The following is a 24,420-nucleotide window of genomic DNA, read 5'->3' on the forward strand; positions in this document are numbered from 1 at the left end:
AAGTAAGTGTAATTGTGTGATGTGTAATTTATGAATATTTTTCGAACATGTAATAACGGTCTTGTGACAATTTAGAATACTTTAGGATACAGAACACATAGTAATTAGTTTATAGATGTGTGTATAAGAAATTACTACAGCATTTACATTTCATCAGGTGCATTATCTAGCTGGAAGTAGCCATAATATGATGGGCAATTTGTGGCTAAAAGGGATGCACACCAGAGACAATACTAGACTTGGAATTTAAACAATTACTAAGGATTTGTAGTATGTAAAGAATACATTCCATAACAATACCAGCCTGAACTACTGACACAAGTCAACAAAATTCATGCTGTTTACACCAAACTAAAAAATCTCTATATATCTGTTTTTTCATTCTTTAACTGCTTAGTTACAGTGTTCCTGTGCCCACTACAGGTAATAAAAATGGAATTTAATGTGGTCTTTTGCTGTTGTAGACCATCTGGTACAATTTATGAGTAAATTTTCTGCCTACCAAGGTTAATGTTGCCTTCCTATTGACTCAAACCAGACTGGCCAGAGGCATTTGCAGACTGCTGTGTATACAAGTTTGTTCCATGTAAAGTTAAGTTATCTTATTTGTACTTAATAACATCAACAAATCATAAGCTAATACTTTTTATAATTCATTACTGTTGTATGCTGATGAGTAAAGCTCAGAACATTTATGGGCATTTCTGCATGTTAATAAATAGTATCATAAAGAATAAGAAAACCCTGGAAAAAGTCCCAAAACACCCTAAATTGTAGGACTAACCCTATTGAAAAGACTGTAACACTGTAGATGATGTAAAGATTATACTACACAACATAGCTGAGTAATTTTAAGATATATTACCTTTAAACACAAGTGAATATGATATGTAAAAGTAAATAATAAAATTTTATACAATCTTCTTATCTTTTTATAAGCTTTATCTGCCAAAAGAGGCAATACAGTACAATTATTCTAAGCCTAATATGATCTTGATGATTTTATAGAATATATTGTGCTCCAGTAAAAGTACCGATTAGGGTATGGATCTAGAACACATTTACACTTTATTTTTTATTCAATTTTAATTTGTAGTTTAAAATATTTTATACATATCATGAATAAGGTAATGTAAGGTAACACTGAAAGAACTACAAATACAGCACACTGTGTTCCATATCCTAAAGTGTTAGAAAGGTCATTGTATTATGGTAACAATTACAGTAAATAAAACCCCTTATGAAAGGTATAACTGTGAAGGTAAAGAAAATAAGGATAGTAAAGGAATAAGGTGTAGAAAATGGAAAAAGTATTATTTGAAAGATTGCGTGTTGAATTAAACTGAGCAAGTCTAACAAGAACCATATTTCCTAACCAATGCAGGAAAGCAGAATAGCCAGTGAAATAAAAAAGGTGAACTAAGGTGTCTAATTCTTAGTCTTTTATTCAAAAAATTAATGTTATTTACTGATATTTTACTTTAAAATTCTGTGTTTCTTTCTTTTTAATTGTCAAATCTGTATGAAAGGCAGTTCTTTAGACACCAAAATATAAAGATAAGGATTAGACAATTGCAGGAAAAGTTTAATAAAGACGTATATAAAAAGTGTTCAAATACATGAAGCATAAAATACATAAGCAGAGTGAAAGTTTTACCTCTTTAGTGCCCAAACAAGATAAGTAATCATCATGACAAAGCACTGGCAAGCAGTTAGGAAGCAAAGAAATAAAAAGGTTAGGGTTAGAAAAACAGGGGAAAGAAATCTGTTATTCAGTGAAGGGTAAGAAACTGAATAAGATCATGGCTTTGACTGAGACAGAGTGAGAAGTGTGTAAAGGGAAAAAAGAATAATCAAAAATATTTGTATATAAACAATTTTGAGGTTTTAAGATTTTAAGGTTTTATTTGGATATATGGATAGGAAATGAAATGTGACCTTTAAGATTTTAAGGTTTGATTTGGATATATGGATAGGACATGTGCACTACATTGTAAATATTAAAGCTGCAAAACAATAATTAAAGTCATATACCATGGAATTAAGACAAAAAGTGAATGAATCTTTAAATTAGAATTTAACACCATCTACTTAACTGTATAATTAAACCAAATGATACAATTTCTACTTTAGAAATAAATAAAAATTGTATCAAATCAGAATTAAGGTCATTTAGGGTTGATTTCCCAGACAGGGATTAAGGCTAGTCCAGGACTACATTTTGCTTTAAATGGAGAATCTCCATTCAAAATGCTGTGTAGTCTAGGACTAGGCTTAGTGTCTAAACAAGGTAACCTTAAGGTGAATGTTGGTTTTTAAAATTTTCATATACTGTATATATACAGGGGTTGGACAAAATAACTGAAACACCTGGTTTTAGACCACAATAATTTATTAGTATGGTGTAGGGCCTCCTTTTGCGGCCAATACAGCGTCAATTCGTCTTGGAAATGACATATACAAGTCCTGCACAGTGGTCAGAGGGATTTTAAGCCATTCTTCTTGCAGGATAGTGGCCAGGTCACTACGTGATGCTGGTGGAGGAAAACGTTTCCTGACTCGCTTCTCCAAAACACCCCAAAGTGGCTCAATAATATTTAGATCTGGTGACTGTGCAGGCCATGGGAGATGTTCAACTTCACTTTCATGTTCATCAAACCAATCTTTCACCAGTCTTGCTGTGTGTATTGGTGCATTGTCATCCTGATACACGGCACCGCCATTGGATGCACATGGTCCTCCAGAGTGGTTCGGTAGTCCTTGGCAGTGACGCGCCCATCTAGCACAAGTATTGGGCCAAGGGAATGCCATGATATGGCAGCCCAAACCATCACTGATCCACCCCCATGCTTCACTCTGGGCATGCAACAGTCTGGGTGGTACGCTTCTTTGGGGCTTCTCCACACCGTAACTCTCCCGGATGTGGGGAAAACAGTAAAGGTGGACTCATCAGAGAACAATACATGTTTCACATTGTCCACAGCCCAAGATTTGCACTCCTTGCACCATTGAAACCGACGTTTGGCATTGGCACGAGTGACCAAAGGTTTGGCTATAGCAGCCCGGCCGTGTATATTGACCCTGTGGAGCTCCCGACGGACAGTTCTGGTGGAAACAGGAGAGTTGAGGTGCACATTTAATTCTGCCGTGATTTGGGCAGCCGTGGTTTTATGTTTTTTGGATACAATCCGGGTTAGCACCCGAACATCCCTTTCAGACAGCTTCCTCTTGCGTCCACAGTTAATCCTGTTGGATGTGGTTTGTCCTTCTTGGTGGTATGCTGACATTACCCTGGATACCGTGGCTCTTGATACATCACAAAGACTTGCTGTCTTGGTCACAGATGCGCCAGCAAGACGTGCACCAACAATTTGTCCTCTTTTGAACTCTGGTATGTCACCCATAATGTTGTGTGCATTGCAATATTTTGAGCAAAACTGTGCTCTTACCCTGCTAATTGAACCTTCACACTCTGCTCTTACTGGTGCAATGTGCAATTAATGAAGATTGGCCACCAGACTGGTCCAATTTAGCCATGAAACCTCCCACACTAAAATGACAGGTGTTTCAGTTATTTTGTCCAACCCCTGTATATATATATATATACAGTACAGGCCAAAAGTTTGGACACACCTTCTCATTCCTGTGGTTTTTCTTAATTTTTTTTAAATTTTCTACATTGTAGATTAATACTAAAGACATCCAAACTATGAAGGAACACATATGGAATTATGTAGTGTTAAAAAAAAGTGTTAAACAAACCAGAATGTGTTTTATATTTTAGATTCTTCAAAGTAGCCATATTTTGCTTTAATGACAGATTTGCACACTCTTTGAAATTTTCTCAACCAGCTTTATTAGGTTTCCACCTGGACTGGTTTTCAATGAATGTTTGTGCCTTGTCTAGAGTGAATATTTGGAATTTGTTGCTTTTTTAATGTGTTTGAGACCATCAGTTGGGTTGTGCAGAGGTAGAGTTGGTAAAATATAAAACATATTCTGGTTTGTTTAACACTTTTTGGTTCACTACATAATTCTTCATAGTTTGGATGTCTTCAGTATTAATCTACAATGTAGAAAATAAAAATAATCAAGAAAAAACATTGAAGAGAAGGTGTGTCCAAACTTTTGACTGGTGTGTCCAAACTTTTGGCCTGTACTATATATATATATATATATATATATATATATATATATATATATATGGTTTGTTAAATTTTTTTAATCTATTTTTATTCTTATAATGACATGACATTTAATGTATGAATGTGTTTATTGCTCTGTTAAACCTGAGATTACTGTCCAGTCATCCATACATTAAGTATGTACATTTATGCCATTCTGTTGGTAAGTGCTTTGGGTTAGTGTGTTGGTTTTGATTAGTACAATTCAAGCCCCTTGAAATGTCACGCACCTCCTCGTCCTGTAGGCGGCTCTGCGTGTCTGTGATGAACTTGATGTACTGGCTGGTCAAAGTCATCAACTCACTATACCGAGTTCTCAGAGTAACGTACTATTAGGAAAAAACAAATATTAAATCATTTTTAAAGGCATTCATCAATAATATACAATAACAGAGTCTAGATGCTGGTGTAATTTAAAAATAATTACTTTAAAAAATGATGTTTTTAAGATGTACAGTGTATCACAAAAGTGAGTACACCCCTCACATTTCTGCAGATATTTAAGTATATCTTTTCATGGGACAACACTGACAAAATGACACTTTGACACAATGAAAAGTAGTCTGTGTGCAGCTTATATAACAGTGTAAATTTATTCTTCCCTTAAAATAACTCAATATACAGCCATTAATGTCTAAACCACCGGCAACAAAAGTGAGTACACCCCTAAGAGACTACACCCCTAAATGTCCAAATTGAGCACTGCTTGTCATTTTCCCTCCAAAATGTCATGTGATTTGTTAGTGTTACTAGGTCTCAGGTGTGCATAGGGAGCAGGTGTGTTCAATTTAGTAGTACAGCTCTCACACTCTCTCATACTGGTCACTGAAAGTTCCAACATGGCACCTCATGGCAAAGAACTTTCTGAGGATCTTAAAAGACGAATTGTTGCGCTACATGAAGATGGCCAAGGCTACAAGAAGATTGCCAACACCCTGAAACTGAGCTGCAGCACAGTGGCCAAGATCATCCAGCGTTTTAAAAGAGCAGGGTCCACTCAGAACAGACCTCGCGTTGGTCGTCCAAAGAAGCTGAGTGCACGTGCTCAGCGTCACATCCAACTGCTGTCTTTGAAATATAGGCGCAGGAGTGCTGTCAGCATTGCTGCAGAGATTGAAAAGGTGGGGGGTCAGCCTGTCAGTGCTCAGACCATACGCCGCACACTACATCAAATTGGTCTGCATGGCTGTCACCCCAGAAGGAAGCCTCTTCTGAAGTCTCTACACAAGAAAGCCCGCAAACAGTTTGCTGAAGACATGTCAACAAAGGACATGGATTACTGGAACCATGTCCTATGGTCTGATGAGACCAAGATTAATTTGTTTGGTTCAGATGGTCTCAAGCATGTGTGGCGGCAATCAGGTGAGGAGTACAAAGATAAGTGTGTCATGCCTACAATCAAGCATGGTGGTGGGAATGCCATGGTCTGGGGCTGCATGAGTGCAGCAGGTGTTGGGGAGTTACATTTCATTGAGGGACACATGAACTCCAATATGTACTGTGAAATACTGAAGCAGAGCATGATCCCCTCCCTCCGGAAACTGGGTCGCAGGGCAGTGTTCCAGCATGATAATGACCCCAAACACACCTCTAAGACGACCACTGCTTTATTGAAGAGGCTGAGGGTAAAGGTGATGGACTGGCCAAGCATGTCTCCAGACCTAAACCCAATAGAACATCTTTGGGGCATCCTCAAGCGGAAGGTGGAGGAGCGCAAAGTCTCGAATATCCGCCAGCTCCGTGATGTCGTCATGGAGGAGTGGAAAAGCATTCCAGTGGCAACCTGTGAAGCTCTGGTAAACTCCATGCCCAGGAGAGTTAAGGCAGTTCTGGGAAATAATGGTGGCCACACAAAATATTGACCCTTCAGGAACTTTCACTTAGGGGTGTACTCACTTTTGTTGCCGGTGGTTTAGACATTAATGGCTGTATATTGAGTTATTTTAAGGGAAGAATAAATTTACACTGTTATATAAGCTGCACACAGACTACTTTTCATTGTGTCAGAGTTTCATTTTGTCAGTGTTGTCCCATGAAAAGATATACTTAAATATCTGCAGAAATGTGAGGGGTGTACTCACTTTTGTGATACACTGTATGTCAAAAATAAATACACACAATTTCTGATTAATTAAAACATAATATTACACAAGGGAAACTTGAGTAAAAAAAAAATAATTTTATGTATTTCAAGTTCAGAAAGTTCCAGGATGAGTTTTCGCTGAGCCATTGGGGAAAAACTCATAGGTTTTTTCCATTTAATGATAATGGATTTAGGTTCTCTAAGAACTTCACTAAGAACTTAATACATTTTGATATTTAACTTTTGTTGCTCTACTGTATTTGTCTTCATCAAATATTGTTCCCTTACGACTAAGGTCAGACTCTCTAAGATTAGGGCAGACATAGATCCTACATGTGATCGATGCAGACAGGCTCCGGCCACTCTACTGGCGTACAATCTTTGAAACCTTCTCTAAAATATTTGAGAGAGTAATTGACCCATCCCCGTTTGTTGCCCTGTTTGGTGTAGCACTGGAGAGTGGAACCGTCAGCAGAAACCCATTTCTTGCACATGTTGGGAAGGCGGGGGCTAACAGCAGGACAATATAATTAATATATGTATCTTCAATTCAAATATTGTTCCTTTAGAAACTTCACTGATGAGGTTGAATGAAATTAAACCTGGCTATGTTCAAATAAATTTATTTACTGTTTATGTTAATAAGGTATATATATATACAGTGTATCACAAAAGTGAGTACACCCCTCACATTTCTGCAAATATTTTATTATATCTTTTCATGGGACAACACTATAGAACTAAAACTTGGATATAACTTAGAGTAGTCAGTGTACAGCTTGTATAGCAGTGTAGATTTACTGTCTTCTGAAAATAACTCAACACACAGCCATTAATGTCTAAATGGCTGGCAACATAAGTGAGTACACCCCACAGTGAACATGTCCAAATTGTGCCCAAAGTGTCAATATTTTGTGTGACCACCATTATTATCCAGCACTGCCTTAACCCTCCTGGGCATGGAATTCACCAGAGCTGCACAGGTTGCTACTGGAATCCTCTTCCACTCCTCCATGATGACATCACGGAGCTGGTGGATGTTAGACACCTTGAACTCCTCCACCTTCCACTTGAGGATGCGCCACAGGTGCTCAATTGGGTTTAGTCCATCACCTTTACCTTCAGCTTCCTCAGCAAGGCAGTTGTCATCTTAGAGGTTGTGTTTGGGGTCGTTATCGTGTTGGAAAACTGCCATGAGGCCCAGTTTTCGAAGGGAGGGGATCATGCTCTGTTTCCGAATGTCACAGTACATGTTGGAATTCATGTTTCCCTCAATGAACTGCAGCTCCCCAGTGCCAGCAACACTCATGCAGCCCAAGACTATGATGCTACCACCACCATGCTTGACTGTAGGCAAGATACAGTTGTCTTGGTACTTCTCACCAGGGCGCCGCCACACATGCTGGACACCATCTGAGCCAAACAAGTTTATCTTGGTCTCGTCAGACCACAGGGCATTCCAGTAATCCATGTTCTTGGACTGCTTGTCTTCAGCAAACTGTTTGCGGGCTTTCTTGTGCGTCAGCTTCCTTCTGGGATGACGACCATGCAGACCGAGTTGATGCAGTGTGCGGCGTATGGTCTGAGCACTGACAGGCTGACCTCCCACGTCTTCAACCTCTGCAGTAATGCTGGCAGCACTCATGTGTCTATCTTTTAAAGCCAACCTCTGGATATGACGCCGAACACGTGGACTCAACTTCTTTGGTCGACCCTGGCGAAGCCTGTTCCGAGTGGAACCTGTCCTGGAAAACCGCTGTATGACCTTGGCCACCATGCTGTAGCTCAGTTTCAGGGTGTTAGCAATCTTCTTATAGCCCAGGCCATCTTTGTGGAGAGCAACAATTCTATTTCTCACATCCTCAGAGAGTTCTTTGCCATGAGGTGCCATGTTGTATATCCAGTGGCCAGTATGAGAGAATTGTACCCAAAACACCAAATTTAACAGCCCTGCTCCCCATTTACACCTGGGACCTTGACACATGACACCAGGGAGGGACAACGACACATTTGGGCACAATTTGGACATGTTCACTGTGGGGTGTACTCACTTATGTTGCCAGCCATTTAGACATTAATGGCTGTGTGTTGAGTTATTTTCAGAAGACAGTAAATCTACACTGCTATACAAGTTGTACACTGACTACTCTAAGTTATATCCAAGTTTCATGTCTATAGTGTTGTCCCATGAAAAGATATAATGAAATATTTGCAGAAATGTGAGGGGTGTACTCACTTTTGTGATACACTGTATATATATATATATATATATATATATATATATATATATAAGTGACATAGGTGTTTTTAATGTGTTCTTACTCAAGCTCCATTAAGATTCCAGATTTATAAGTATTATTTATTTGACTAAAAGTTTACTAACTTCCTGAATGATGTCATCAGAGGCAGAATCCATCTTGGTCTTCTTTACTGGTGAGGTGAGGGGTTCCACCTGGGCCTTGTAAGCAACCAGCTGCAGTTCATAGTCCTTCAAAAAGGGTTATAAATATATTAAGGATTTGATACTATTTAATCAACAGCTTATAAGTACAGTACATGCATGTGTATTTGTCACAGTTACCTTAATGGTATCAATGTAAGTCTTGGCATATTTCTGACATTCGTCAACTTTATCTTTGTTTTTTTCAATCTCCTCCAAAAGCCTCTGTGAAGTAGATATCACACCAAGAATGTTTTGAGCAAAGTGCAACTGAATCGCAAACCATAGTACAGAATTTACTAGATTAGAATGATGAGACTATAATCTGGTGTTCTTACCTTCTCCTGAGCCAGTTGTTCCTTTAATGTCTTGCTGTCAATAATGGGCACAGCCTGGATCTTCTCCTGCCTCTGTCTTGCGTCTGCGATCCAGCGGATGAGCCAGTCATAGCTCTCACGGTAATAGCCAAGTTGCCTGCCGAGCTGCTCCAGTTCACGTTGGCGCAGGTCGATTTGGGTGAAGATCGCATGCCAGCGCTCCTGCAGGTTGGAAATGAGCTGCTTGTAGTGGTCCAGCTCAATGTCCCTCTCTCTGTGTACCTGGGTCATGCGCTCGCTCACGGAAGTGGCCTTGGTCAACTCTTCCTCAAGGGCGTCAAAGACAGGCTTCTGGCCCTCAGCTTCACTTCGCATTTTCTATAAATAATAAAGAATAAGGTTTAACATAAATAAAAAACTACATTATTTTATTATTAGTTATTGTTAATTCTATGGTTTTTGTACAGTTCATGCACTGGTTTTCTTAACACAGAGTAAACAGGCAATATAAAAGCTGAAATCTCAGTTAACCTTGAGCTCAGTCCGATGGGTTTCTACTTCCTTGATATCTGTTGGGACAGTGTAAACTGTGCGGAGGCGATCTTCATACTTCTTGAGAATGTCTTCAGCCCCTTGTGTATTGCGAATCACCAGTTCAATTGTCTTCAGCCTAGAGCAAAGAAAGTACTAATAAGTATCATTTATTCATTTTTACTAAATGCTTTGCCCTTGTCAAACCTGCATCAGATCAAATGTCAGAGAAGCTGCCCTTACTAAATATATATACAATTCTGAGAAGAGTATTTGCCCAATTTATTCATTCAGTTTTTATATATTCATTATGGACAAAGATAACTCATGTTAACAATGATTATTTTATTTATTGTAGAAAAATGCTGTTCTTATGCTGGTCTTGTGTGACAAACTAACTGTCCCTTTGGCTACTAAATAAACCAGTTAACTAAATGTAGTTTATAATTGACACCCAGGCATATTTACTGCCAGACCTGTTAATCTAAACACCACTTAAATAGAACCTGTCTGCCAATGTGAAGCAGGCTTGGTCTCAAATTAGCAGCACATGATGCCACATTCCAAAAAGACTGAAATACAGAACAATGTCACTGAAATTCACCAGTCTGGAAAGTGTTACAAAGCTATTGCTAAAGCTCTGGGACTCCAGCAAACCACACTGAGAGCTTATTAACAAATAGAGAAAACTTGGAATAGTGGTTACAGTATAAATATATATATTTTTAATTAGTAAAATACCCTTTAAACAGAAGTGTCAAACACAATAGAATGTTAAAAATAACAAACTGCACTGTTCCTAATAAAATGACTTGCATTCTTAATGAATAAAATTGATTCTTACTTGTCGAGGTAAACTGAGGACAGGTTGTATGTATTGCTCATCTTCTGAATGGTGATATCCAGCTCAGACCGCAAGACTGGAGTGCTGGACTGCTCGGGAGAAGCTATTACCTCTTCTGCCTTCTGAGTCACCTTATCCAGGTTCTTCTTAATGCCATCCAGTTCGACATGTACCTTCTGCAAGAGTAAGATGGAAATGTAACAATTATTGCACTACTCTGTTTATGCCATCTTGCTAAAAAAATGGAATTAGTAACTACATAAATGAATAAAATGAAAAAAAAAAAAAGTCCTTACTCTCTGGTCAGTGGCTTTTTGAAGGCAATCCTTGAGTGGGTCCTTTTCCACTGGCTGGCGAATGCGGGCTACAGTTCGTGCCTCACAATCCTCAATCTTTAAGCGCAGGTCTTTGATTTGTGTGATGTAGGTCTTACACACAGACTCATCCTGTTCACCTGTGAAAAGTATCAACTAATTATTACTTATCTGTAAACAACGCTGACTGATGCATGCCCATCTGAAGATGTGTTGAATGATTTATGTGCAGCAATAAACATGCACACACGTGACTTCTCAGCTCATTAATCATTCAAAAAAGCATTTACTTGCTTTAAAAAAAGAATTATTCAGTTCTCCAGATCTGGAAACGCAAATCCATGAATAAGACGTGTTTTGAATGTATTCAGGATCAAAATCACATGGTGATATTGCAATGGGACGAGTCATGTCTCGCTACTGAGTTGCCAGGTGTAGCCAATGAATCCAATTTGCTCCGGAAAGGGCCAAGATACTGGCCAATTTCCTCAGAAAGGATAAAGCATACTGGCATCTGGATCGGCGGAAAATCAGACCAGATTAAGCATTAAGGTTTCAGAGAAAAGCAGGTGGCGAACAGAGGCATCTGTAAGTAAGGCACCAGTATAGACAAAAACACTCAACAAGGTGCAGGTGACTGTCAGTTAAGAGGATTTGACACATCAATCATCTGCACCTCCATGTCCCCTCTGCTGGCCATAAATAGAATGGCAGATGGACAAGATTACTTCTATAAATTGTGGTCCAAATATTAGATATTTATTGTGACTAAATTTAGTCTGAGTAAATGTTTTACCTATTTTTAATTTAAATTTTACCTTGAGCAATGCAAAGGATGTGTTAAAAATTAGACAGAACGAGTGCCAATGCTGATGTATTATATATTGTTCAGTCCTAATATATGTTTTTTGTGACCTTGTGAAGCAGCATACACTTTGTCAGCAGAAAAGCACATCCGTGACTGAATAACAAGCTGCTAAGTGATATGAAAAATAATATAACATGCGCTCACTTTAATCAAAAGCTAAGCAGAATAAAATCTGCAAGCAGATGAAGTAAACTAATGAAAAGCTTCACAAGCTATGTTTTTTTATTTATTCTTAGCACTGCCTGCAAAAACAACCTACAGTTAACTCACCCTTAGGTCTAAAAACTGGTCCTGTAGGGTAAATTTTACAGTTACCACTTGATTTACACTAATATTACCGTTACTGTCATATGTTCTTTTTTAACTACTTCATTTAGTTACAATGTCGAAAGGATTTAACAGGTCGTACCTTTTTCCAAAGTATGGAGCAGGTCCTCATAGTACTGTGTTGTGGTTTTGTATTCTTTCTCAGTCTGCATGCGTTCATTTGGATTGAAGATTTGAGAGTTCTGAGTGTCGCGCAGGAAGTCCTGGTAGTGAAGCTCCAAATTCCGCAAAATCTGCCTATACTCATCCACCTTCATGGTCTTTAGCTGAAAAAAATCAGATTAACCAAAATTCATTGTCTGTTTTACCACCACTTTATCCTATTCAGGGTTGTGGTGGGTACAATTCACTTAGCGAAAGGCAGAACACACCCTAAACAGTACATCACAGGGCGAACCTACTCACACACACACTCATACCTAGGGGCAATTTAGTATCTCCAGTTAACCTGACTGCATGTCTTTGGACTGTGGGAGGAAACGAGAGCTCCTGGAAGAGAACATGCAAACTCACACACAGAAAGGACTTTTTTGCTGTAAGGCAAAACAGATCGAGCCACTGTGCTACCAATCAAAATTCAGAAAATTCCAAAGATTATTCAGGAGTTAATATAGATCACAAAACAACCAGTTCTCTGAATTTCAAAGAAACCACAACAACTTCGTTTGCATTTAGCTACAATATTTTAACCTCAAAAAAGTTCTGGTTTGAAAAAGAACAAACACAAACACTATGAGTTCACCGTAGAGTTTGAAGTGTAAAATTTGTGGTCGGCCACTCTAATGGCACCATTATAGAGAATGAGAATGGATATGAAAATCATGCCTATAACATCCAAAACATAGCAATATGTCAATATGAATTAAATGCATAATAAACATATAAATGTGTGAAAAATGTGTAAAAACTGACCATGGTAATGTTCCAGGAACGGATAAGCTGGATATCCCTTATTAGGTACTGCCAGGACAGCAGACTCTTCATATCACCATGCAGTCTCTGCCACAGCAACGTCATCTGCTGAACACCAGCATCCATACTAAACAACAGAGGAAAAAGGTTATTAGAAATTAGGCTAAAAACATGAGGGCACCTCTCCTAATTATTAAGCTTAAGAGTTTAGCCACACCTACTGCTAACAGAAAAAAGTTCAAAGGTTGTGTTGATGGTTCGGCAGAGACCCTTTCCTATTCTAGTGTGACTATTCCCCTTGTGCACGAAGCAAGCATTCAGACATGAACTCAAGTGGTCTGCACACAGCTCTGACCTCAAGCCCACAGAACACCTTGGGGATACCCTGGCAACACCCAGGACCTTCACATTTTACATTAATGTCTGATGTCAGAAATGTTCTTTTAACTAAATGAGCACAAATTTCCACAGACAATCACATAAAAAGCCTTTCCCAAAAAAATGGAGGTTGTTACATTATATTTTATATGTTTTTGGAATGAGATTATCTTCTCATCACATGCATAGCTGTACATATCCACACTACTCAGAAATCCATTTCAAATCAGTAGTATCAAAAGTATGAGGGCTCACCAAGCTTGTCAAACCATGTCCTTATGGAACCTGCCTTGGCCAGTCATGCTGGACCAGCTGTTTGCAACAGGTGTGGCTGAGACATCTATATATCTACATACTTTGAAGTGACTAACACTTACTTAGACACACTCTCTACAGCATCTTTGTTCACTGGTGGCACAATAAAGCACACAGAAGGTACGCTGGCCTCATTGCCGGACTGGTTCAGCACCTTCCACCTTTGGGGCTGTGAGTTGTTAAGGAGCGCACATTCATCTCCCTTGTGCACGGTGATCTATACAGAAACAAGGAAACAAAATAAATGAATTAAGCAAAAAGGACAGGGTTAAAAATGTAACATAAAAGCAAGTGGGTTGGTTTACTAACCTCCATTTGTTTGAAGTCACACACTGCTTGAACGGGCAGTTTGCCTTTGATGGGAGTGGTGGGGTTGCGGGGTTTAAGCTGGATGATGCTCTTGGCTCTCTTGTTCAGGCCAGCCACGCAAGTCTTCAGCTCATTCAGCTGTTCATTCTCATCCTGACAGAAATGACAGAGTGTAAGAAAGGCTTGTGTACCCTAGATAAACTTGAAGGTAAACAAAATGGTATAGTGATACAGAAGTGTCCATGCAGGAGGTATTAACCATAGCGTCTTGAAGCAGGTCTTCTAGACGGGTTGCTGTGGTAGAACGATCGCATGTGTACTTTTTCTTCATGGCATCCTGCATCTTCTTAATCCTCTCGTCTGTCTCTTTGACGTCAGCAAAGAACTGCATGGATTGAGTTAGATATATGGTTATTTTTACATATATAATTTAATGTTCAGTGCTTAGGGTACTAAACTGGTTTAAGCCCCACTGGTCATTGGTCATATTTATAAGTTGCTTTAGATCAAAGCAGTAACATTTCATATGCAAAACAACATTTTGATGTTGCACACTTTTTGGTAAAATACTATGGGGAGGTTTCTATGTCCTCAAGTCTAGAACCAATGATCTACTGTATTATTTGATACAAAATATGTGTTTAATAATGCAGCATGAAATGTTAAAAAATGGATTGTTAAAGGTCATCATCCAATGTTTATTTCCACTACAGCCAAAGCCTTAGATTGCAGGGATAACACAGGTTTAATTCTATACATATCTGGCAAGAGTCAAAATTTCAAGTCAAAATTTCAAACTTAAGGGTATTCCATGTTATACTTGGAATGTTTATGATACTGTGATACTACACATACTACTTCATCCAAGTGTATGTACATCTACTTTCTTTGTATGTTCTATGTTGAGCTAGCGGAAATAAGCTTTTTGTTTTGTGAAATCACTACATATATTATATGTTTTTATGTTTTTATACATCACTACATAAATTAAAAGGAGCTAAAAGACCAACCTGGTAGTATGCAGTGTTCTCCTTGAGATGAGCTTCAATACAGCAGCAAAGCTGGAGGATCCAACTCCACTGAGTCTGCAGGGCTGCAGTAAAAGCCTGAGACATAAAAAAACACAAATAACAATATACACATGCACACTTACACTTGTACAGACTTGCCCACATGTGCATTGTGAAAATAACATAATCAAACCTATACCTCTACGGTCTTTTTGCCTGGATGGCCCTCTTTAATGAGTCTGTCCCCAGTCGCCTGGATGTCAGAAATCTTCTTCTCTTTAAGCTCCAGCTCTCGCATCAGCCCCTAAAGTATCACCAAAAAATCAAATCTAAACTTTCTATACAAAATAAAGTCCTACTACCATTCACTAGAAACACAAACTAAAAATCAGTGAACTGTATCTCTCTTACTGAGTAGTTCTCTTTCTTTGCAGTCATGTTGGTGTTACGTTCGCTCCAGTCATAGTTGACCTCCTCTTCTTCCTTATCATTCAGCCACATTAGCTCTTTAGTGGCGGCAGTAACAAAAGCATGGAGCTGCTCAAGGTGCCTCAGGCGTGATTTAGATGAATTCTGAAAAGTAGAAGTATCGGTTTACTGATAATCTCTGCAGATTATTATGCATTTAACCAATGACAGCAGATTGTAAGAACAGTGTGAGCTGTGTTTACCAAGAGCTTAGCATACTGAAGATCCAGTTTGCCAAGGTACTCTCTGTAAGTGTTCTTGCTTACAGGAGAGAGCTGATTCTGAAATACACAAGACATAAAAAATACTTTAAGATTTAAGATGAAAGACTTAAACATAATTAAATGTCAGTACTGCTAATATTATTTTATTATTTTTAAGCAAAAACATATTTAAAAATGTGGTAAAAGACATAGATACAAGCTTGTGCATGTGCTATGTTTTAAAAACAATAGGGGGAATTAACTTTAGGTGCTGAATTATGTTCTCAAATCAGGTTTCCTTCAACAAAGGGCTTTTAAAAGGTTTTGTAATTACAGCATTTTATGTAGCTTGTGTGCATATACTGTATTGTTTAATATGACATTTTTAGATTTTTGCCTTGATTGATATTGAATAAGCTTGGCTAATAATGAATTAATTAGCTAGCCAGCATAATAAACCAAACAGATCCAAAACCACTGAAAAATTGGGCAGAGGCAATGTTGAGCTCTGTACGTCTGGGATAACATGGTTATAGTAATGTGAACTTTAGTGATTAGTGGCTTTCTCTAGGTTTTTTTATTATTATGGAGACAGTTGTTTTTTGTTTTTCCTTCTCTTTTAATTAGATAATGCTGGACTAATTTTCTTGATGCTTTCAATCATCTACCAAATTAACAAATAATAACTAATAAGTAATAGCATTTTACCTCATCAGCTCGAGCACGGTCAATCTTTGATTTGAAGTCTTCCACTGTCTGGTGGAGGCCTCTGTGGCTGCCCAAATTCGACTCTACAGTGGGTAGGTCTGAGCCCCACTCAGCAGTTTCAATCCTGCGCTGGTTCTCCTCCACCCAAGCCAAAAGGTCCTGTGCGTAGCGCAGTGTCACCTCATCCAGCTCAGGCCGCAGACGTGAACTCTGTGCCTGACTTTGAGAAACTTGAGCAGCCACGAGTCCTGATTTTAGTCTCAGGTTATAGTCACTGCGCAGGTTCACCAGACGGTCATGAAGACGATAAACCCTAGATGAAGACATTTTACAGTTATTATAGTTACCTGAGAATGAGAGGATGGCAAGATCCAAAAAAATGGAAAGCTTTCTAAACTATTCTGTTAGATGTGTGCTATCCAGATTAAATTGTTTACCATCGTATATTTCAACACATACTAATAAAGTGTTGGAAATATAATGACGTAAACTGAGACTCCAATACAGAAATCAATACCCATAACCAACAAGAGCTGAACTAATTAGCAGTAAGGACCAATGACCTTAACACTCGACAATGGCTTAATGTGATTATTTATTAGCATACAAAATGATATCTCACATAAAAAGGTATGAAATGTCTTATACCTGCGGTACATCTGTTCGGCTTGAATATGGTGGCCATCTTTAAGAATCTGCACGTCATTGAAGAGGAGACGAATCAATTCTTCAGATTTGTTTAAGCCTCTGTCCAGCTCGACAGCATGCTGGGCTGTCTTGCCTGCGTTTAGGAGTCTGATATCCTAGAGCATAATGAAAACAGTGAAATTATTAAATTGTTGTGTTATTCACTCATTGACCGATATGACAACAGCATGATAAACAGATATATTGTTTATTCTTGGGTTTAAAATCAGAGTTATAACAGAATGTGCCTTAGAGTGAGTCAGAAGCACAAGTAACCATATTAAGATTAGATTTGCTGAATGCCAGCTCAAGTTGTATCCTAAATGTTTGGGAAATAGGTTGTTTGTGTGCCTATTTAATGACTGGTTACTGAGGTGACTAATCTATTTTACAGCTAAAAGGAATTAAAACAAAGGGCATTGTTTATTTCAGGATGTCGTGTAATGAAGAACTGATGCTAGAATAGTCCATGGCTCTGGTATTTAGACGTAGTTCTGTCAGCAAAGTAGGTTCAATGAACATTTTAATGTTCAGTTTTAATACTAGTGATGATGTGAACTTTTCCTAACAATTTTATTAATTAAATCCTTAACGTTTTTTAAAGTTTTTTGGGGGTAGATAGACTTAATACGTCGAACAAGCAGAGCAGCAGAGATACAGACAACATTTGTTATATACTATTAATTTTTTTCAAAGCTATAGTCAAGTGTGTGTGAATAGAATTGTCCATAAATAGTCCATACCACTGGGACAGTGGTAGCCTAGTGGGTAGGGATTTGGGCTATCAACTTAAAGGTTGAGAGTTTGAATTCCAGCTCTGCCATGGAGCCACTGTTGGACCCTTGAACAGGGCCCTAAACCCTCTCTGCTCCAGTGGCGCCGTACAATGGCTGACACTGCGCTCTGACCCCAGCTTTCAAAAAAAAAAAAAAAGCTAGGATATGCGAAGAAAGAATTTCCTAGTACTGTACACATGTACTGTATATGTATATATGACAAATGAAGGCACTCTAAAGTCCAAGAATCAAATTATAAAATTAGATGAGATAAAATAAAATAGATGTCTCGAATCAACTATAGGCTCATATCTAGTGGCACATGCTGGGAAGCAATGATTGGGGTCTGGGTATGAAAAGCCTGTGTTTCACAGTCCTAGCTCACCCCCTGTAAGAGGAGTTTGTGATATTGCCCACTGAACAGTGCTATCAGACGAAATCAAGATCTGTTTAGAAACTCATCTAATCCACCAGCCACAACAATAAACAACTCTGTCAGAGCGATTGATGTGATTGCTTTGAAGCAGAACTTTCTGGTCTGTTTTGTTATTTTTTAAAATACGTTATGTCTGGTTTTCTGTGATTGTTTTTAACATATGCTCGCAATTTATATTTCACATGTGGGATAAAAGAGAATCAACTGATATATTGATTAACTTACCGACTGCAGGAGAGTCTCTAGCTGGTTCAGTTGCTCCTCACACACGCCGGACTCCAACTGCACTTTACTGACTATCCGCTGTAGACGCTCCAACCTGATTCATACAGAGTGACGTGTCCCATTAAATAATCTTTTAATTTTTTTATTGTTTTTACCATTATCACATTTAATGAACAAATTTAATTTACATGAAAAATAACTTAAATAGAGAAAAAAGACAAAAAGTACTTTTTAGGTACAAGCCTACATATTTTTTACCTCCCTGGATGAAGCAAGTATTCGAAGCCATACGGGTCTGTCACGAATGCCATAACAGAATGTCCAAAAGCTTACAAGTTTTCATTTAAAACAGACACACCCTTCCCTAAGAGTCCCTCAGAGACTTGTTGGCACTCTGCAGCACCAACCTGCACATCTGACCGAGCTAAGTGTCTATGGTGCTTGGTCAGCCATTCTATTTTATGAATTGAGCCACATATTACATTACTTACTTATCTAGAAGCTAAAACCCTGCCTTGTGACAGGGATGAGCCATTCCCACTATGACCTATTCTTCTCCATTTTTTATCCCTCCATAGCAGGCAAATACACAGGACAGGCAAATACACAGGATATTTTATAACGTATAACAAAATACCTATATTCTCTTTATTCCCCCTGTTATTTTCACTTGTAAAAAAGAGAAGCAGCCTTTAAGAGCTTGCTTTAAAGTTATTTATGTGAAATATAGAATTTCCTTTTCTAAAAACCATAAAAACACACCCTTATCTTACAATCTAGTCATTTCCAGTTCCCAATTGTGATTGTGTCCCAATTGCTGCCTGCAAATCCCCTGATCTGATCAAGAAGAGTGTGATACACCACATGTCGCCTCCAACTGGTCCAATCTTTAGCCGCTTCTTTCACCTGCCAGTGTTGGGTTCTTACTTCTTCTTCTTCTTTCGGCTTTTCCCTTTTTCAGGGGTCGCCACAGCGAGTCATCCTCATGATCGCTCATTGATTTGGCACAATTTTTACGCCGGATGCCCTTCCTGACACAACCCTCCCTAATTTATCCGGGCTTGGGACCGGCACTACAATGCACTAGTGCATCTAGCGGCTAGGTATCTATAGGACAATTCAGTGTTTCCAATTAACCTGGTGGCATGTTTTTGGACTGTGGGAGGAAACCGGAGTACCCGGAGGAAACCCACGCGGACACGGGGGTGAACATGCAAACTCCGCACAGAAAGGACCCGGACCGCCCCACCTGGGGATTGAACCCAGGACCTTCTTGTTGTGAGGCGACAGTGCTACCCACTAAGCCACCGTGCTTATTAAGTATGGAGAGCCACGCTAGGCTCCATGTGACGCAGCCCCCACCCCCTCCCCCACACACTCATACAGGTGCCCCAATCTGTCCCAGAGATTGACCGTCCCTCCTTCACACAAGGACTGTGTTTGAGTGAATGCCCGGCCAGGTCGGTGGCTCTGCTGACATTTAAACATGCAAGTTCAAACACTCTGCAGTGGTATGCTAGCGTGTTAGACTGCTGTGTCTCCCACACACCTCAAAAAACACTGTTAAGTGCATGTATCCAAGACAAAAAAGACAATTTCCAACAGATGTCGGTAAATATAAGGCATATTAAGACAAAGTTATTTTTAGTCTACATTGAAACCTTTAAATATGTGAACATTCCAGATGTACATTTTGCAGACTCTACGGTATCACTCACCTCTCAAACTCAGTTCTAAGCAGCCTCTCCCTTTCTAGGATGGCGACGTGAAGTCGCCCCCATTCTTTTTCAACATCTATGGGGTGGTAACCAGGTGGCACTTTGATCTGACGAGCTTGAACTGCACTCTGTGTTCAGGCAACACAAATAAAAAAAAGTTAACTCACTTTCAGCATTGTACCGAACTTAAAGAAAGCAGTCTTAGGCACAACTTATAATTTAAGGGAATCCATAACGCTTGGAAAGGTGACACAAACCTCAAAGGATTGGTAGATGAGTTTGGAGCGGTTCTTGTCTGACTCCTTGGCTGGAAGTTCAGTCTCTTTAAATCTCAAAAACTGACGCCAGAGGATCTGTAATTCAGAAAACAAATGATTTCATCGTCTAATACTTTGAGTTCAATTTAAGTATGAATATAAAAAGCATGAACTCAATCATTCATCAAACAGCCTATTAGTGGTCTTGACTGTGACTAGTCTAGTTTTTTAAAACTACACACTACGTGTTTATTTATAGTCAAGAGGTCAACAAAATTCTGGACCACTTATTGGGATAACTACTGACAATTTATTGTATCATTATACTTATAAAATAGTTAGAGAGTTGGTGACCCTGAACTGAATTTAGTGAACAAAAAGCAGTTATACACTACATTTCATTAACCATTCCACTGATTAATTTAAAATTTTTAATTCACATTTATTAAAAGAGTTATTTATGAAACATAAATGAAATTTAAAAGTCAACACTTAATAGGAAAAGTTTGGTAAAAACACTACTTGTTGCTGTAGTTTAAGCTGTATGATATGAAATCACTAATTATTATAATTTTAGGCTATTTGGTAAAACTGTTATAGTTATTTATATGATTAGGCAAAACATTATAAACAGCACTACTGATGAAAGAAGTAGTAGTTAAAGTAACTATTATGCTTAAGGGAGTGACCAAACTTTGCATGTGCTTTAGACAAAATGACTGTGAAAAGAAATGAATTATAACCAACCAGACAACTGGTGCAGGATTCACCAGATGTTTCTTTATTGTCAAAAATAATAGAAATGATCAAAGTGTATGCAGATATTCATAATAAAAGAATCAAACTATCAGTTTAAATCATGTCCTTTACCTATATAAAAATGTTCTCTGATTTACATAAACACTTCATCTAAGTAACTCTTTTTGGCCTTTGGATTCTCTTAAATGTAATGGTTTCTTCCAATTCTTTTAAACATTCTGGTTTAAATATTTTTATTCTGTTTTCTGTCTTCTTCAATCAGGATTCAAGTTCCATGAACATGGTTATAGAAATCTGTTTTGTTCATTTGGCTTTTTACATTGTATTGGATTGTGGTCTTAGAAAATACACATAACTTTTATTTTTTTAGATAAGGAAGGTAAACCCTTTTCAGTGACTAAGTCTTACATAACTATGGTATTAGTTTTCCAGTAGGGAGTGGCATGGAGTCTGTTTCAGCAAGAATAAAACCTGCCTTGAGGTTGATTTTTCACTATAGAGCTGCCACACCCTTATGTGGGTGGATTATTCGACTTCCTACAATAAAGCATGCAAAAGCCAAAGCCTACATTGTTTAATACACTATTGAATAACATGATTCATTTATTTACCACAGAGACTGCTCTCCTGTGCTAACATTTCATGAGATTCTTACTGGAAATTTTTACTTTATACGTTTATTATTGTTCTCATAGGACAACATTATGTAGCTATAAACAAAGGCACTTGGTAACTACTATTTATCTCTTCTGGGACAGAGAAAACACATCAGATAATAAAGAAAGTCCTGTTCTAAATGTGCATGTTGCCAGAACATGACTGCCAGTGGCACAGAAACAACACACTATGTGGAAATGTAACATACACTGCTAAAAACAACATTATAAAAAATAAACTTACCTCAATCTCCTCATAGCTGGCTGGAAACTTTCTTTCCTCAAAGATGACAATATGGTGTCTGATCCACTGAAGAAGGATGGTGATCAGTTCATAGTACTCCTTCCAGCGCAGCTCCAGCTCCTGCACACAAACATATAGCCATATAAAACAAACAAAAACCTATCGGTCCCAACATAAACTCACTACGACATCACACTGACATAATTCAGTGAGAACAGTCTTGCCTTTACCACAATCACAGAAAGGGAGAGATATAGTTATAGTCAGAATCTATCTGTAGCTTAACAAGGGCATGATTAAATTGTAATGGGTGGACAGTAAGAGAAACAGAGACAATAGCCACCCAAATCAACCAAATTAATCAAGTTTACATGATAAGATTCATCTTGAAAAAAGAGAAATTATTTTAATAACTGGTTTAAATGCCCCTTTATTGTGGTAGTTAAGGTACTGGCCTAGTAATCAAAAGGTTATGATATGGCTCAGTTCAGCTTTTTTCACTCTGCACTAATTCTGTACACAAAAGTGATGTTGAATTTCTAAGATGATGGCTTTGCTTTAAATAAAATGTTTGGTTATGCTGTTCACAAGTAAAATGTCTATAAATAAAATCTAATAATAATTACATAATTACCATTCATGTAAACTTACATTGATCCTGACACCACCGTGAGCTTCAAGTGAGCGAGGCATGGCATCATAGAGAGATGAAACATATGTGATGATGGACTTCTCATCAGGATGAGCCACATCGACATCTAAAAAACATCAAGCATCAAGATTCTTAAACTGAAAGTCAGACCATATGAATGTATAAATGAATCTAAAGTTGACTTAAAGTTGAGTTCTTTGATAGCTACAAACTTATCAAAACGTTTCTCTGTAGGTGTGTGTGTTAAAAATGATTTAAAATAATGCAGTGTTTTAAATACTGTGCAGTAATAGAAGACAAATAACATGAAGCTTAGAACTTACCCTCTGGGTCGAGCAGACGTGTGACACCGAGCTCTCTCTCAGCCACGCTGAAGGCCTGCTCCAGGTTCTCCAAGTTTGTCTGGCGGTACACTTTTGACATGTCGATGAGTTTGGGTCTGGACAAGAGCAAGCAAGAGTGGCCAATCAGAAGCTGTGTAAGTTAAATTAGGGCACTAGGGCTAATAGTTAATGCCACAGGCCAAAGATTCTATATGTTCTTTCATACTTATGTTCTCCTCTACCACCTAGTAAAGGGATATTTTAAATTCAGAATGAATGACAAACCCTCTTTCTGTTGTGCAAGGAACCTGTTGGAACATTTAGCTGTTATGAAATGATTGCTTACCACAATAACCATTAACAATCCAAGAATTCTTGAAGATCATTTACCTAATACAGCTGTATACTAAGTATATAAAGGTGGCATACAAAATTTCTAGGACGGTAGAATACAATTATTTACAATTCTAAATTTAAAACACTGTCATACCATAAATCCTGACTCTTAACTTATCATATCTACTGAAGTCAAACATAATCCACCCTGCAACAGTATGTGTCACTGAACATTTGTACACCACACACTGCTATTTTCCCCCAAATCATCAGCAATGAAAAAAAAAAAAATAAAGCTACCAAAAAATTTGCAATCCAGAAAACACCATACATGGATGCTGATAGTTAATTAGTGGACATTTTTACAATAAGGACGACTCATAGACCATACTCCTGGCAGTAACAGTTTCAATGGATGCAGTCATTAATAGGCAGATTCGTGTTTTTAGTCCTGATATAGATATGAATTTGACTAATGCTTCAGCATTCAGTTTGGGTAAATATTGAATACTGATTGTAAGTTATTAGTTATATATAGTTATTATTTTAGTTATATTTATTTATTGTCTGTTTTCCCACCACTTAATCCTATTTTAGTAATAATTAATGTGTTATTTTTTTAATTGATATAATATTTGTAAACGAGTTTATCCAAAGGTGGTAAAAGTTTAATGTTAAAACAACTTAAAATTATGATCATTTACATGTCAAATGCTATATATGCATAAACAAATTTGACTTTGAATAATTACAATAATACACTTTTTAATTGATTTTGTACATGTCAAATTAAACAGCAGATCCTTATTTTGTATGTAACTCAGTCAGCCCACTACCGCTGGGATCCAGGATTTGAATCCCTAGTGGTGCTAATAGCTTATTGGCTGATTGGGCGTCTACATACAGACATGATTGGCTATGACTGAGGGGAGATGGCCGAGGCCCCACAATGGATGCCGCCCTGTCAGGGGTGTGTTGCGCGTAGTGAATCCAGGGAAACCAGATCCACTGCAAGCCTGACCAGGATAAAGTGGTGGTAAAAACTTATCCCAATCAAACAACACTCTACTGCTTAAAATGACTCATATCTTAAAAATAAGGTGAACAAAAGTACACTCTAAACATGACTCACTCTAAACA

General features: G+C 38.1%; 1 protein-coding gene across 13 annotated transcripts in view; it reads right to left on the minus strand.

The window, feature by feature from the left end:
* The window catches only part of LOC134309894 (plectin-like), a 127,180-nt gene that overhangs the window by 10,051 nt on the left and 92,709 nt on the right, over positions 1-24,420 (minus strand). For 11 of the 13 annotated variants that reach the window (XM_062991319.1, XM_062991320.1, XM_062991308.1 and 8 more), the window contains 25 exons: positions 22,945-23,060; positions 22,621-22,727; positions 21,970-22,089; positions 20,311-20,406; positions 20,054-20,181; positions 18,336-18,429; positions 16,860-17,014; positions 16,212-16,524; positions 15,504-15,581; positions 15,244-15,405; positions 15,032-15,136; positions 14,833-14,928; positions 14,082-14,207; positions 13,823-13,975; positions 13,576-13,730; positions 12,821-12,947; positions 11,991-12,174; positions 11,852-11,872; positions 10,696-10,853; positions 10,400-10,575; positions 9,556-9,694; positions 9,046-9,402; positions 8,849-8,932; positions 8,651-8,755; positions 4,415-4,513 (listed from right to left, as the gene is read on the minus strand). In XM_062991319.1, the coding sequence (XP_062847389.1) occupies positions 4,415-4,513; positions 8,651-8,755; positions 8,849-8,932; positions 9,046-9,402; positions 9,556-9,694; positions 10,400-10,575; positions 10,696-10,853; positions 11,852-11,872; positions 11,991-12,174; positions 12,821-12,947; positions 13,576-13,730; positions 13,823-13,975; positions 14,082-14,207; positions 14,833-14,928; positions 15,032-15,136; positions 15,244-15,405; positions 15,504-15,581; positions 16,212-16,524; positions 16,860-17,014; positions 18,336-18,429; positions 20,054-20,181; positions 20,311-20,406; positions 21,970-22,089; positions 22,621-22,727; positions 22,945-23,060 (3,454 nt within the window). The remainder of the gene's footprint in view (positions 1-4,414; positions 4,514-8,650; positions 8,756-8,848; positions 8,933-9,045; positions 9,403-9,555; positions 9,695-10,399; positions 10,576-10,695; positions 10,854-11,851; positions 11,873-11,990; positions 12,175-12,820; positions 12,948-13,575; positions 13,731-13,822; positions 13,976-14,081; positions 14,208-14,832; positions 14,929-15,031; positions 15,137-15,243; positions 15,406-15,503; positions 15,582-16,211; positions 16,525-16,859; positions 17,015-18,335; positions 18,430-20,053; positions 20,182-20,310; positions 20,407-21,969; positions 22,090-22,620; positions 22,728-22,944; positions 23,061-24,420) is intronic. The other 2 variants (XM_062991313.1, XM_062991317.1) reach the window with 1 other exon arrangement.

Source organism: Trichomycterus rosablanca, chromosome 3, assembly GCF_030014385.1.
Source record: "Trichomycterus rosablanca isolate fTriRos1 chromosome 3, fTriRos1.hap1, whole genome shotgun sequence".
Taxonomy (NCBI): domain Eukaryota; kingdom Metazoa; phylum Chordata; class Actinopteri; order Siluriformes; family Trichomycteridae; genus Trichomycterus; species Trichomycterus rosablanca.